This window comes from Monosiga brevicollis, genomic scaffold, assembly GCF_000002865.3.
Source record: "Monosiga brevicollis MX1 MONBRscaffold_36 genomic scaffold, whole genome shotgun sequence".
Taxonomy (NCBI): domain Eukaryota; class Choanoflagellata; order Craspedida; family Salpingoecidae; genus Monosiga; species Monosiga brevicollis.
Window position 1 is genome coordinate 232,181 of NW_001865073.1, and position 14,793 is coordinate 246,973.

Genomic DNA, 14,793 nt, shown 5'->3' on the forward strand with positions numbered 1-14,793 from the left:
GGAGGGAATTCTACGGTCACATCAGCCTCACCGGGAACAATGAACCAGTCGCTCGCAACAAGGGTTCAAAAAAAGAGTTTTTTTTGGGGAATTTCTTCATAATTTTAATTTAGAGCCCGGTTATGATGGCAGTGGCAAAATGTTTCTTTCACGAGAACCTTCAGATTCGCTCGGCCGAGCGATGCTGTTTGATCCTGCTTGTTTGGTGAGCATGTGTGGTGGGCATTGTGACGATGGAGCATCACACGTCGTCAAACCGAACGCTCGAAACCCAAGTTACAAAAAAAACCCCCTTTCGAGATGAATTCAGACTACTCTACTCCACGGAACAACGGGACGACGACGGCAACTCACATGTCAATAACAACTTTAAATTTGCAGTGAAGCCTTTGGCGTATATATATATGGACAATGGTCCGGACGATTACGAAATGGCAACTCAGGCCAGGTAGTCGTGGACGACCTGCGTCTGCTTGATGGACATGGAGTTGACGCGAACATGAAGAACTTGGCTATCGCTCTGAACAGGAAAGTCAGCCAAAGGAGCGTTGACGTGAGGCCGCAACGCCAGACGGCCCTTGCCAGTGTAAAGGAGGCTATCGTCCAGATGAACGTCGCCATGCTTGACAGAGACGAGCTGGGCAATATCGGCACGACCATCGACGCCGGGGATGAACTTGAGGTTGAGTTCCGGGGTCGTGAGCAGATCGCGCGCCTCATCGCTGTCAGCACGCTGATACTTGAAGACGGAGGTACCCGTGGCCACGAGTTGCTCACCAAAGCGCAAGGTGCAAGCCAGCGTATCCTTTTCGACAGCAACGGTGGGGAAGCCGTACTTGCAGGGCTGGCCGAGGATTTCACGGCCGGCATTGAGCGCGACGCCAGAGTCGAGGACAGCAAGGACAGAAAAGAGGTATGGCTTGCCCTTGAATGTACACGGGATCTTGATGTCGCACTTGTTGTAAGCGCCCAAGCCATGTCCCTCAGTGCTGATCCAGGCAAAGTAGATGTCGCCCTCTGGGTTAACCTCACAGAGTTCCGGGAGGTGCTGACGCAAGATTTCCACGTCCGTCTTGAACTTGAAGAAAACATACTCACGGTTGCGGAGAGTGCTGAATTTGCGAGGGTAGGATGGGGCCATGATGGGCATGGAAGGGGCCTTGAGGATTTCCGCTGGATGCAGCTGGTCCATATCGGGGGTACCGTATTCATCGGTGGGGTTATTGTAGTCATAGAGCACGCGGCCATGGGGAAGCGTCAGGTCGGTGCGCACGTGGGTACCGCCGATGACCCGACGGACGGTGAGGTCAGCCGCCGGCGTGGTGGCGTGAGGCACCAGATGAAGGCGCGCGGGACCAGACCAAGCCTCGTGCACGGTCACATCCTAGCGGCACGGCAGGGGGCAGGGGGCAGGGGGTGTATCAGAGAGCGTGCCATCGCGATCGAATGGTGGGTGCAAATGGGCGTGGGGACTGACTTCGAGTTCAAAGCCCACAAGCTGGGCGCGAGCCAGACCGCCGTTGACGTCGGGAATGAGACGGAGGTTGCAGGTGGTCTTGCAGAGCTTTTCGCGGACCTTCTCTTCAGACAGCGGGGTGTGCTTGTAGACCATGGTGCCCAGAGCTGCTTCTTGGCCAACATAGGTCAAGGATCCAGTTAGGGTGTCCTTCTCCACCTTGAGGCGGGGCAAGCCATGTCGCTATTTGGGGGGGGAGGGGAAGGGGCAAAGGGGGGAGAATCAAACGGAAGGTGAAAAAGTTGCGGAGAGACAATGCAACTCAAATGGTCAGGGGTAAGCCCCATGTCTGCATGACGCGTACCTTGGGAAAGCCCCAGATTTCACGGCCCGCAGCAGTGGGCGGTTCGTCATCTAGATACCTGAAATAGCCAGAAGCGGACGAAAGAGCGCAATGAGCCACATTGCAAAAAAAGGTTATGAATATGAGCCTTGACCTCGCTGTTCTATCCCCCGCAAGTCCATTCACGCACATGGAGAGAGTGTAGTTGACACTTTGACCGTTGAGCTCACAAGGGACGATGCAACCAGACTCCGAGTCTGCAAAGCACGAGGAAGCGAAGCAGGATGCGCTCGAGGTGAGACACAAGGGGGAATACAGCGGTTGTTTGGACATGGTGGAGCGGATGGGACGCACAGCTGCCAAAGCCAGAGGAATCGGGCATGTTGATCCATTCATAGCTACGCAGGCACCCAAGCCGAGCGCCGAGAGGGTGGGTGAGTACGCAAACCGATGGTGGCCAGGCCTGAAAGGCGGCAGAATAGCCGTCGCCTTCATTTTGTCCTAGATTTTGTCAGGAGGTTCTGTCAGCAGGAGATTGACTGACATGACACGGTTGGAGGTGGGCTTGAGCGGCCAGGGCACCACTTTTTTCAGGCGGTCGAGGTCTGTCTCGTACTCGATCAGGCAATACTAGCGATGGGGCAACGTGCATGTGCACGGGCGTGAGGATGGGGTGTTTCTACAGCCAACAAAGCAGGACGCACGTACCTCGCGGTTGACAAAGCGGTAGGGTCCGAGGGGAAAGGAGGGCGAGATGGCGGGGGCCGAGGGCAAGCCAACAATGTCATCGTGGGTCAAGCAGCCATTAAGGGCCCCGGCATGCACGGCAGGGGTCGTGGCCAAGGCACGACGGCCCATGACGGCCCGAGCCGATGAAGCGGTGACTTGGCGCCACATGGTGATGCTGCGGACAGTTTTTTAAAAAATAAAAAGGGCGGCCAGCATGAGCTAAAAGCATACCATGGGAAGGCTGAGCCTCGTGTGTGTGTGTGTGTGTGTGTGTGTAAGGCTCGACCAAACAAATCTTTCAGCCAGCTCACCAGCAAAGATACCAAGGGGCAAGAAGAGCAGAGCCGATGGTCCGGAAAAATGGCTCAGTCAGTCAACCAGTTACTTCGTGTGTGTGTGTGTGTGTGTGTGTCCGTGCGAGCATGTGGCTCATGATCATGTGCTCACGCGGTTTGTCCCACTCGCACTAGCCAGCTGGGCGGGCCGTGGTCCACGAGGGCGTTGCGCACCTCCCACACGCTAGCGGACCAAGACGGCTCGAGGGGCAGGTGAGGGTATCAACGCTCTGTACCTGCTGATGAACAAGAAAATGGCGCTGCCGTTTTGCTTGTCTGGCTTGAGTGACCACTACTGTATCTCACATTCTAACAACATCTTATGACACTGCAGCTGTTAACAAATCTGCAACAAGTCGGAGAACGTCGACCCAAAGCCAAACAACACAAGGTGCGGGTTGCGTGTGTCGCCGAGGCGCACTGGTTTTCGCATTTTTCGCGGTTTTTCAACCAGCGGTGTCGCAATACATTCCTAATTTACTTCCAAGGGACATAGATATACTTTGAAGGGATGGAATACGGGCCAACTTTGGCGCCGAAAAGCGTGACATCACCCTTCCCGCTACCAAGTGTTAGATGGCCTGCTTGCGGTCCCCAACAGGAAGCTTACCGCTGGTGCAATAAAACTGTTTGTGCAGTGTTTGGATCACTTGTTGCGGGTTTTAGTGGTCAGTCAGTAACTTTAAGCTGGAGAAACATTTTAAAGTTAATGCATTGACCTTGGATGTTATTGTATTTTCGCTTTGAAAGCACACTGAGCTGCCACGACGACAAGGGTTGGTGGACGGCGGTGGCAGTGGCCAGCGACACGGTCGACGGTGGCGACGAGCGCAGTGCAGCGGCTAAATTCTCAAGTAAGTAAGACCTTGAGCAGGAAACTCGCGTCAGCAAATGCATTTGACGCTGAATTGGAATGCAGCTCATGTCGTTGTGATGGTTCTAGCAGCCAAGGTTTGGGAGGCAACGGTAGTGCCCACTTCCGTCTTCTCTGTGTAAGAATAAGAAGGCCTTCGTAGGGCCAATAGAAACCTCACGCAAGTCGCAATGGCATCACCCAAAATGGCGGCCGGGCGCGTGCGCCGCGAAATTGCCGATATCAAAAAGGACAAACAGGTCCGCCCCCCTCTCGCTCGGCTCGCCAGCCACCTCCCCATCCTGCGCATGGCGCGGTCGTTGTACCGAGCCCTTTCCGCTTTCCTTGACCCTTGGACAATCTTTTCCTCACCGTCATGGTACATTGTTCATGCAGTCTTCCGGTGTCAAGATTGAACTCGTGGATGATGCCGACCTGTTCAAGCTGCGCGGTCAAATCAATGGTCCGCCTGACACGCCCTTTGAAGGTGCGTGCGGTCCCCATCGCGCTGTGCGGCCTCCATCGCGCTGTGCGGCCTCGCTAGCAGCCCATCTCCTGCCTGATGCTGCTGCACAACTGGGCAATCCCATAGGATCCATCTATGACCTTGACATCGAAGTCCCCAGCTCGTATCCATTTAGTCCCCCGAAAGGTGCGGCTCTTGATTGACACTTCTTGGTTGGCCCTGTTGGACGTGCTAGCGGGTTGAGCGCCTCGCTCATCATTCCTTGCCCACCTTGACATGCGCATTTTTCGGAGCAGTCAAATTCTTGACCAAAATTTGGCATCCCAACATTTCCAGCGTCACGGGCGCCATCTGTCTGGACATCCTGACGGAAAAGGCCTGGGCTGCGGCCATGACCCTGCGCACCGTGCTCCTCTCCATTCAGGCCATGCTCACAGCAGCAGAGCCCGATGATCCTCAGGATGCCGTCGTCGCAAGACAGGTAAACCACAGAGCTTTGCTTGGTTGCTCACCCTGCTTCCAAGTCGTGCGCCATGGTTGTGAGCCCCGCCTTTCACCCCAACCCAGAGGACCGGGCTTGAACTTATGTTTATATCGTTACAACCCTCCACCCCCGTTTCTTATTTTGTTTTACACACAGTGTCACATCGCGCACCCGTTTCTTTAGCCCATTCTCACCTCTTTTGTGTGCTGCGCAGTACAAAGATGCTCGTGATTCATACAACCGCACGGCGCGTTACTGGTCCCGCGTCTATGCCAATGGTAAGGTCCCGCATCTGGTCAAAACCATGGGGAACGGAAGGCCGCAGCCATGGCAGTTTTCAGGCCCATACCCACATGCCCAGCAGCTGCTCTGGTCCAGGGCACCATCTTCTTCTGATTTTTTTCCCACTCTTTCACCATGCCTCACCTAGCTCCCCACACTGACGCCGACGTCGCCGCCGAGGAAGAGTTGGTACAAAAGCTGGTGGACATGGGTACCTCCCGGGACAAGGCCATCGTGGCGCTCAGTAGCTCGGTACGGTGCCATGCCCACACTGTTGTTCTCCCTTGGCTGCTGTGGTTTTCCCCCACAACTGTGCAAAGTGGCGGTACAGCCCGCACTCACCTCCTGACCGTGCCACATGAGTAGGACTGGACGTTGGAGCGGGCTGTTGAGCGTGCCTTTGGTTGAGACGGATAGTTTGCATGTCAATTCTTGTAACATCATGGCTGGTCGATCCCCTCTCTGTGCAACAATGCTCGGCGCCGCTGCATTTGGGCGCCGTCCTTGTTTTCATCTCTGATCAATTGATCAGAACAATGGACCCAAAGTCACGTCTTCGCTGTTCCTGCTGCTCGAGGCCGTGGCAGCGTGGGGATGCTTTACATCCCTTCACACCCTTTATCCAGGTCCGTAGGGTCGCAGGTAATAACTTAGCGGCCAGCCCTCGTGGCCAACGAGAAAGGAAAACAGCTTACACAAAGGTCATGTGGACGGCCTCTTCCGGCTGTGTCAGCGCTGGTCCACCATCGGTTGGCGCTGCCTGCTGTGTGGCCGGCGCTGGCACAGCTGTTGGTGGCTGTTGTGGTTGTGTCAAGTGTCCCTGGAGGTGGGTCGGCATGACCATGCCCGCGTCAGTCTGCTGAGGCATCATCATCATTTGACCAGACATCATCCAAGCATGTGGGTGGCCCGGTGCAACTTGAGCATAGGGCATGGGCTGCTGGAATGGTGACACGTTGTACGATATGTGGCCTGCCGCGGCATGCATGTTTGGCAGGTGATGGTAGTAGTGCATCTCGGGCATGACACCGCCGGGCAGCGGTTGTACATTCGGTGCCTCTGGAGCCCCGGCAGCTGCAACCACGGGAGCATGGGCTCCAGCAGCGCTTGCCTGGGCAATCGCACTTTCAGTGTCCCGGATGGTGCTGGCGCTTGTGTCCGGCACACCGGCGTCCAGCGTCGTGTCTTCCTCTGGTCCCAGGCAGTCTGAAGGGTCCATGAGGTCGTCATCGTCGTCCTCCACTTCACTGTAACTACTAAAGTCTGTCACAACACTGCGCACGTCCGCGTCATCGCCGTCCTCCATTTCTTCAAGAGGCACGGCGTACATCACGTGGCCGTCCTCTCCACGCACAATCAGCATATTGTCGGCGTCGAGGGTAGCCGAGTCCAAGCCAGTGCGGTATTTGGTGGTCGTGGAGGCCCGGCTCACCACGCTCGAGGGCGTGGACGCAGCGGAAGCAGCTGCCGATCCCTCAAGGCGTGAGTAAGTGGAGTAGTTGGATCCCACTGATCCCACCGAGCTGATGGAGGACCGAGTCGACGCCCCCGTGCTTGCACCCTCGGTTAAGGTGGTCGTGGCGTCCGCTCGACGCAGCTCCTGCAGTAAGCGGTCTTGATGGCTGGCCTGGGGGGTGGGGGTGGGGAAAATGGCGGATAGCAAAGATTGCGCGGCAGGTGCATGAGCACACCAAACAGCAGACGCATGTACCAACGACATGATGATGGGTTTGAAGGCAGGCCAGATGCACCCACCACTTCTTGGTCATGCTCCGAGGCCTTGCCGCGCTCCTTGTCGAAGAGGTTACCAGTTTTGGTGGCATACTGGGGAGGTAAGAATGAAAGCGGTTTGGTGGCGCTCTTGCCCTTGACACCCTTGCGGTTGCGATTCTAATCATTTGGGATCGACAACGTGTGAGCGAATGCACAAAACTCCCAAGACGCACAAACACCCAAACCATAAATTTGCAGCAGCAGCAGCAGCAGCTCCAAGGACGAGTGCCCTGTACCTGGCGTGAAACGCGTTGCGCAGCGCGCGCATTTGAGCGGGCCGTGCCCGGCTCAGGTTGCTTGAGGGCTTGTTCCAGTGGCAAAGCGCTGTTCGCTGGTCCTTCGACGTGCGTCATGCCTGTGGCCTCACGGTTCTTTTGAGGCACGCGACGAGCCTTCCATGAGTGCGTGGGTTTGTTGAGTTTGACCTGAATGTCCTCGGGGGTCCACTTGTCCCGCACGCCCATATCTGTGCCCTTGACGAAAGGATGGTATAAAATTTGCGCAGCGCTCCAGCGAGTCGTTGGCTCGTACTGCAGCATGCCCTTGAGCAGATGAATAAACGCGCGTCGCGAGCCGGGGCCTGAGAGCTCATTGGGGCGTGAGAGGACCAGATCGTCCAGTGTGTTGATCTTGAAGCGCGAGCAAGGGCTGGGGTTTTCCCGGGTGAGCTTCTTGCTGCGCTGTTCACGCTCCATGTTGCGAAAGTCACGGAGGACGACGCAGTTTTGGCTTCGAGACAGACGATAGAAGGTGGACGTCATCTTACAACGAATCAGGAGACTCTCTGGGATCGGGCCCAGCAGACGCTCAAACTGCCGCAATTGATCCCAGGAGCAGCTACCGGCAAAAAAAGGCTGAAAATAAAAGCATTCGAGCAGAATGCAAGCGAGTGACCACACGTCCAAGGCAGGGGTGTAGTCGAGGCGTTTGGTGTTGTTGGTACACTGCGCCACAAGAAGGACTTCCGGCGCTCTAACGTTGCCCCGGCAGACATAAAGGAGGAGGTGAGTTGCATCTGTCATCGGAGCAAGCCGAGCACGCCACGGTGCTAGTTTCGAACCGATAATGCCGCGTCTGCATGTAGCCACGTCCCAGCAGGGTGGCGCTGGTAAAAGCCGTGCCAAAATCGATAATTTTGATGTGGTGAGTCCGCGGGTCCTGTGCGAGCAAAGGTGGGTTGTTGTTGTTGTTGTTGCAAGCGGACCGGTATGAGGTCGCAGGGCACGGCTACCAGCCGTGGGCACGGAAGGGAGGGTGGCGAGGAATGCCTGGTCACTGAACCAAGTGGGCTGACCTTGTCGTGGGCGTGGTTGACCAGGATGTTTTCCGGCTTTAGATCACCATGGATGAAGCCGGCCTCGTGAATGGTACTTAGACCTTGACAAAGCTGCGTTGTGAGATACAAGCAAGGGTGCGGTCAGTGTGAATTCGATCGAGTGCTTGGGGTCGGTCGGACAGGGATGGTGGCAAGCCACACCTGGTCGGTGTAGTGACGGATCTGCTTGATGGTGAGACCCTCTTTGCTCTTCTCGATAACGTCGAGCAACGAGATCTCTCCCAGCTGGTAGACAGTGCAGAGGTGCTGCTTGAAGTAAAAATAGGTATAGAGGTGAATCAAGTGTCGTAGTCGCTGGGGACGATTGTCAAACTGCTTCTGAATGTGCTCGAGAGCCTGGACAAGGCAGCGCGCAGGAGCTGCGGTGAGAGCGGGAAACTGCATTGCATCGGCAGGCAAACAGGGCTCAACGCCATCAACGCACCGTGACCTCCATCTCGGATTGGCGAGTGTAGTTGGGTTCGGCGCGGATGACTTTGAGGGCAAAGCGTTGGTGCGATTCGCCAAGCCGAGCCTTGAGAACTTGGCCGTAGGCGCCTTGTCCCAGCTTCTTTTCGATGGTGAAGGTACGGCCATTGTGGTCCACAATGGTGTCGGAAACGTACACGAGCAAGTTGAGGTTTTCATCGTCGTGGCCATTGGGATGTGGGCGGACGTTGGGTCCTGCGTAGTCGTAGATCCGGCGTATGGACGGTCATGGATGAGCAGACAAAGATGGAGCCGGCAGAGATGGAAGCCGGCACAGAACCGTCGATTTTCTTCGCATGCAGCCTGTGCTTTGGCGAGGACTGACCGTTGAGGCAGCGGGCGGTGTTGCGAGGCACCGGCCAGACGGGGAGCACGTCGAGGCCTTCTCGTAGCTGGCGAAGGACGGCTTGATTCTCGGGGCATTCGCGCAGTTTGTTGTGAACTTGGCGAAAGTTTTCCGTCACCTTGACGAGCGTGTTTTGAGCCAGAGGTCGGGGGCGCTAGTGGGCGGCAGGAGAGCAAAAGTGAGTTTGGCGCTTGAACATAATATTGCCAGGAGTTCGTAGCATTGAGCCAAGCGGGTCGGTTGGCATTGCGGGCTGCTTACAGCGGATGAAGAGCGACGCGAGGTCACTTCCTTGTGGAAGCAGGTGCTCGGGCTTGGGAGATTGAGGTTGGTCATGGTTGCTTCTGAAGCACTAAGGGCCTTGATTTGGTTTTGCAGATCGCGATTGTTGGTGGGAAGGGAGAAGGAGCGACGGCGCTGTGGTGGTGGTGATTTGCGGTTGTTGTTGGCATCGACGTTGGTCAACATAGGAGGGGTGAGTGTGGACGTCGCGTTTTTCCGGTTAGGAAAGATTCGAACGTTCCGGTGTCGCTGAGAGGGGCTTGAATTGGCCGATACATCAGCAGCAGCAGCAGCAGCGGCGGCGGCGGCGGCGGCGGCGGCAGAGGCAGCGCTTGTTGTGCGGTGCTGTTTAGAATGCCCGAGCAAAAGCGTGCCTCGTCAGTGAGGAACATAAAAAAAAAAAAGTCAAGGAGGCGCACGCCAAGGGGAATGGGCAAACCTTGTGCTCCGCGCCAGAGGCCGCGTTGCTAGAGTCAACTGAAGCCGCTTCGATGGACTGATTCTGATTCTGATTCTGGTTCTGATTCTGGTTCTGACTCTGATGCTTGTTGGTGGTGTCATCAGAGGGCGCTGGGTCTGGATGCATGGCCGTTCCAGGATCTGCGCAAACCTCGGGGAGCGGCACAGAAATCCGTTTATGCGGGACAAGATGAGGCTTGGCTTGACAGGATGACTTGGGGGAGGATGCCATGACATGGTCTGGTACTTTGACGCACCGCACCGAATGGTCGACGTGCCCGCTGCTGGGAACTGGGAGCGAGAGCTGTCTGACGGTCTTGCAGGGGGCGGTGTCGAGGAAAATGCAGCGTGTGGCAGGGGTGGCAGGGGTGGCGCGTTGACTAGATGATCTAACAATCAAGGGTACTACAGCTGCGCTTGGGGTGAGATGGGCGAGAATGGTGTTATTGGGAGAAAGGTGGGGTGGGGTGGGCGAGAAAAAGGGGCGAGTTGGTTGTTGGTCAGGCGAGATCGCCAACACAAAGCCCGACCGAATACAAGCAACACCAAAACAAATGGTGCATGCAACCATGAAGAACAAAAGGCCAACGACCAGAAAAGGAAGGAAAAAAAAAGAGTCTCGCCACCGGGTGTGGCAGTAGCAACACCATCACCCTGCGCGAGCGTGGATGTGGTACGACTATGGGCAGGTAGTTGGGGCAAACGCGGGGAGGAACGTTCCATCGGTCAGCTCACGGGGGAGAGGGCAGAAAAAGAGGCAGAAGAGGTCGAAATTGCAGGGAGGGGCTGAGGGTTCGAGGGCAAGTCTGAGATGGAGTGGGACAGGAAGGTGCACGCTTGATGGGGGTTTACGCAGGCTGCGGCTCGAAAGGAGTGACGCAGCGAACGGTTGCCAGGTCAACCCATGTGCCAAAGTGTCCCTATGACGGTATATATGGTCATACCAACATCCTGAAGGTATGACAGCAGGGGAAACTTTGGAACCTGACGAGGGGCCGCGTGTTCAGGATGCAGCATTGGACACCCGTGATCTATTGTACGATGCGCGATGCGATCCTCCTTTGGCTCGTCGGGTCGGGGGTTCAGACAATTCCTTTGCTCACGACCCCTGTACCTCCAAATGCATGCATGCAAGAGAGTAAAAAAAAGCATGTACAAGTATTTTACTTTCTGCTATTTTTGGCATATGGAAGGGCCTCACAAACGCCGGCTGACTTTCGGAGGTGGCGGCAAAAGCCGCACCTCATACAGGTTTTGGGCAAGGGCGAGGCTGTGAGGCAGTCGGGCTTGGCGTGCCTGCTAGGTCAATTTCGCTCGCACATTTCAAATGTGTGTGTGTGTGTGTGTGTGTGTGTGTGTGTGTGTGTGTGTGTGTGTGTGTGTGTGTGTGTGTGTTTTGCGCGTACCTATCAGCGGTGTCCTGTCCACGCCCACAAGCTACAGGGTACCTCGCAGGTGCCTCAGTCGATTGCAAACGCCAGGGGAGGGAAGCTTGGGTGTAGGACCGTCGACACGACCCTGTATTGTCACGTGTCATGTGTCATATTATCTTTCGACGGGGCTCAATGTAAGCATGAATTCGGCAGCAGCGACGTTGAGCTCGCCGCAACTCATATTGATACGCGCTCACGCAAGTTTTCGACCACCCCGCCCGGACCCGAAAGGTTTCAAGTGAAGCAGCCAGTCTGTTCCAGTTCCTCGAAGCCACACGTGTGCGAGCCGTTGTGCAAAATGCTGCAAGTTTCCAATTTGGCGCACATGTGACCCACCCTATCCCCCAAAGCCCCTCGCCCTCCTCCCTCCACCCTTCTGTCTCCTCCCTTCCGTCCCTCCTCCCTTCCGTCCCTTCCTCTTCCCTCCTTTCCTCTTCGCCAGACAAGGAGGTTGGTACTACATTATTTCAATTCCAGCGTTCCACACACTCTCTCTATTTTTGAATCGAATCGATGTCTCTTGCTCCATCTCCGTCTTTCTATATCACCATCACTATCTCTGTCTCTGTCTCTGTCCCTGTCCCTGCCTCTACCTCTTTCTCTTTCTCTACCTCTTTCTCTACCTCTTTCTCTCTCTATATCTCTATCTTGTCCTCTATCCCTGTCTCTATCCCTGTCTCTATCCCTGTCTCTGTCTCTGTCTCTGTCTCTGTCTCTGTCTCTGTCTCTGTCTCTGTCTCTGTCATTTAGCAACAAACTGTGAGCGAGACCCGGTGTGTGTGTGTGTGCGCGGGCGGGAAGGCGTGAGGGGGTCTGCTGGGGTGGTCGTGGGGGTCTGCTGGGGTGGTCGTGGGGCTTGGGGGTTTGGGGGGTGGCGGTGTTGGCTCGGTCTGCGATACCTGGGCTGAACGCGTGGATTGCGTTTGAAGACAATGCCACTATGATGATCATGCTTGTGAATCTGGCTTCTGCCCTTTTGCTTCTTCCTCCGCGCTGGCCTCTGCCAACTGGCTCATGTCTCGGTGCGCCTGATAGAGCCACCACTTGTCCCCCGCACGTGGCTTGTAGAAAACTGAGCCTGCTGCACCTGGCAGCCCAGACTTGCGTGGACACTGACGTTGAGGCAAGCCGCCTTTCCTCGAGTAAACAGCACCCAACCGACATCTGCGACCCTTGTCCTGTTCTTGGACGTGGAGTGACTCGCGTCTTTTTGCTGTCAATCAACTCTCTCTCCGCCGTCGCCGTCTCTCTTCGCCGTTGCCGTCGCTGCTCTTACTTTGAGGTCGGGACCACGCTCGGCCACACAGCTGTTGACGCGCTCTCTCTTGGCTTAGTGGCTGCAGATACCAGCCTGCCATCGCGCAAAGCCACGCCTTTGTCGCTCTCTTCTCTCAATTTTTTTTTTTCCGTTGTTCGGGCGTGGCATTCTATTGCTTGTCTAGCTCCGGATTTCCTGGCCGATCCTTGCTCTACCAACAGCGGCATCGCCTTCATTATGGCGAGCTTCAATCCCTTTGCCGAGGTTTGTGTCCAAAGTCGCTCTGCCCTCTATCTCTGCCCACGTCCCGGCACAAATGTGATGCTCTGTTTGTGTCCTCACCCGTCACGAAATCCCACAGCATGTGCCAACGTTTTCTCAGGCCTTGGACGGTGAAGCTGGTGCGACCAAACACAGTGGATGCAGCCCCGCTGTCCCCGCGCCTTGCGTCTCTGCTTCAGGCTTACTCACCCGCTCTTCCGAACGGTCATCGTTCTTCATTGCTACAGGACGAGAGAGCCCCGACCTGACCACAGACGCGGATGACTTGGATCCCTTTGCCGCCTATGCCCTGGATGCCTCCGACGATGAATCCGACTCGGAAGCATGGGGCTTGCGCACCTCCACCGACGCCAACGATGACTTTGCTGCTCTTGCCCACCGCCAGCCCTCTCGCTCTGCGGTGCCCTCTGGTCGCAGCGATCCCCCACTCCTCGCCTCTACGCGTGCCAACCCCTTTGCCATTCCCGACGTGCGTCTCCTCTCTGCCCGCCCATGCCTGCACAAACGCGCCGGCGATGGCCCCTAGCCTATCTCACAGTTGTGCCCCTGCTACCTCTCCATCCTTTCTGCTCTTCCTCCACGCGTCCCCCTTGGTGTATAGCAATCACAACCACGCCCACTCTCACGCGCCAACACCACGGGATCAGCTGCTCGCCGAGTCGGCTCTGGTCGCAACAAGGCCGCCTCAACGCCCATTGCCCGCTCCGGTCAGGTGCCAAGTCCACCCAACCTGTCCAGGACCCGGGCGCTCGCTGGGGCTGCGTCTTGCCGTGCAAAACACACTGCTTCTTCCCCTTTGTCTCATTGCCATTTTCGCCTCGTGTCCATCATTTTGTCTCGTCAGGTACCATGACTGGACTGCTTCGACGTGGTGATCGTCTTGTTCCTGCCCGCGTGTACAATCCACACCAACACGAAGTTTTGCTTTGCGAAGGTACCCCACCTTCCCGTCCAACTGGCGCTTCCCTGTTCAAAACACCAGGGGGCAGACCTAGACACAACGCACCTTTCGTCTTTTTTTTTTTTTTTAAAAAAAAAAAAACTTGTCAAAGTTTCACCTCAGCATTATGCCTAGGCTATCTGCTCAAGATCCGAGGCATGAGTCGCAAGAAGCGCTGGTTTACGCTCACCTCCACGCGCATCGCCTACTACTCTTGCAACGCCGGCAAGCCGCTGGCCCAGTGCCGGATGGACAACATTGAAGCCATTGAGGACATTCCCGACTCGAAGCGTTTCCGCATTCTCACCAAGAGTCCTTTTGGCACAACCGTTGCTTTTGACATGCTAATCGAAGCCGTATCAGAACAGGCCAAAGCCAAGGTCAGGTTTCAGGCCCTGATGGACAAATGTGGTTGCCTGTTTTCTCGAATGCCATTTCTCGTAGCTCTCACCCAGCGCTTCCTCTGCCTCGTGTTTGTCGGCTCTTTCTTTCCTCTTTCCTTCTTTTCTTCCTTTCTTCTTCTCCTTTCTTCTTCTTCTTCTTCTTTTTCTTCTTCTTCAAAACGCTTCAGTGGTTGCGAGCGTTTACACTAAAGGTAGATGACATGTCGGGCTTCAACACCGAGTTTGCCGAGCTCGTGGTCGAGGGCCCGTTGCAAAAGCTCAAGCCTTTGGGACAAAGCAGCAAAACTCGCTGGTATGATGGCACAACTACGCCAGGTGCACTTGTCGTGCATGCAGTCCCTCACGACGCCGACTGCAATCTGCTCCACATCAGGTTTCGTTTGACCAAGAAAAAGTTTGGATACTACTCACGTGAGGGTGGCCACCACATGGGGTCAGTGCCCCTCGAGCTGATTGAACAGGTTGTGGTGGCCAGCAACTACAAAAAAGACTTTGTGGTTCGCACACCCCAACAGTTTACCAAAACCGGCGCCGCAGAGGTGCGTGTCAAGTCCAAGAGTCGATGGCTCGGCGCCAGCCTTTGGTCATGTCTCACTTTATCCCTCGCCTGCCTTTCGCTAGGTTCGATGCCGCTGCTCATCCGAAGATGTGCGGCGCAAATGGATCACTGCATTGCGTCGTTTAGTCCCGACCGCGCGCTTTCTTGAATTTCCGCTCTAAAGCCCTGCTAATCAAAGGCTCCCGTGTTAATGCGCGGCGATGAGCAGGCGCAAGCGAATAAGGCTCGCGCACTGTTTGGCAAAGCAGTGTAACCGGGGGCAGAAGGACAGCGAGAGAGGAAGGGACAGAGACAGAGAAACATAT

The 14,793-nt window shown here is 55.9% G+C and overlaps 4 protein-coding genes across 4 annotated transcripts; 2 read left to right on the top strand and 2 right to left on the bottom strand.

The window, feature by feature from the left end:
- Positions 1-439: 439 nt before the first annotated feature.
- MONBRDRAFT_29605 (uncharacterized protein) lies at positions 440-2,657 on the bottom strand (the record flags this gene model as incomplete). The annotated part of the gene is made up of 7 exons (XM_001750066.1): positions 440-1,384; positions 1,478-1,699; positions 1,821-1,878; positions 1,990-2,056; positions 2,154-2,197; positions 2,344-2,429; positions 2,508-2,657. The coding sequence occupies 7 exons, from the start codon at positions 2,655-2,657 to the stop codon at positions 440-442; spliced, it is 1,572 nt and encodes a 523-aa protein (XP_001750118.1).
- A 980-nt stretch (positions 2,658-3,637) lies between these two features.
- On the top strand, positions 3,638-5,488 carry MONBRDRAFT_39004 (uncharacterized protein). The gene is made up of 7 exons (XM_001750034.1): positions 3,638-3,717; positions 3,810-3,976; positions 4,113-4,368; positions 4,479-4,663; positions 4,881-4,944; positions 5,097-5,200; positions 5,315-5,488. Exons 2-7 carry the CDS (start codon positions 3,908-3,910, stop codon positions 5,354-5,356), a joined length of 720 nt encoding a protein of 239 aa, XP_001750086.1. The 5' UTR covers positions 3,638-3,717; positions 3,810-3,907; the 3' UTR covers positions 5,357-5,488.
- A 151-nt stretch (positions 5,489-5,639) lies between these two features.
- MONBRDRAFT_29606 (uncharacterized protein) lies at positions 5,640-9,739 on the bottom strand (the record flags this gene model as incomplete). The annotated part of the gene is made up of 10 exons (XM_001750067.1): positions 5,640-6,575; positions 6,704-6,838; positions 6,958-7,693; positions 7,782-7,948; positions 8,016-8,108; positions 8,199-8,393; positions 8,482-8,720; positions 8,851-9,025; positions 9,133-9,498; positions 9,593-9,739. The coding sequence occupies 10 exons, from the start codon at positions 9,737-9,739 to the stop codon at positions 5,640-5,642; spliced, it is 3,189 nt and encodes a 1,062-aa protein (XP_001750119.1).
- A 914-nt stretch (positions 9,740-10,653) lies between these two features.
- On the top strand, positions 10,654-14,649 carry MONBRDRAFT_29607 (uncharacterized protein; the record flags this gene model as incomplete). Its single annotated transcript, XM_001750035.1, has 11 exons — positions 10,654-11,108; positions 11,488-11,804; positions 12,488-12,567; positions 12,665-12,704; positions 12,813-13,054; positions 13,187-13,292; positions 13,430-13,519; positions 13,661-13,905; positions 14,097-14,221; positions 14,303-14,468; positions 14,551-14,649. 11 exons carry the CDS (start codon positions 10,654-10,656, stop codon positions 14,647-14,649), a joined length of 1,965 nt encoding a protein of 654 aa, XP_001750087.1.
- Between the last annotated feature and the right edge of the window lie 144 nt (positions 14,650-14,793).

Excerpts from the sequence above, each read along its gene's own strand:
- MONBRDRAFT_39004 (XM_001750034.1), top strand. The coding sequence starts at position 3,908 with ATGGCATCACCCAAAATGGCGGCCGGGCGCGTGCGCCGCGAAATTGCC. Across the intron at positions 4,369-4,478 it reads TCCATTTAGTCCCCCGAAAG|TCAAATTCTTGACCAAAATT; the intron begins GTGCGGCTCTTG and ends TTTTCGGAGCAG. Across the intron at positions 5,201-5,314 it reads TCGTGGCGCTCAGTAGCTCG|GACTGGACGTTGGAGCGGGC; the intron begins GTACGGTGCCAT and ends CCACATGAGTAG.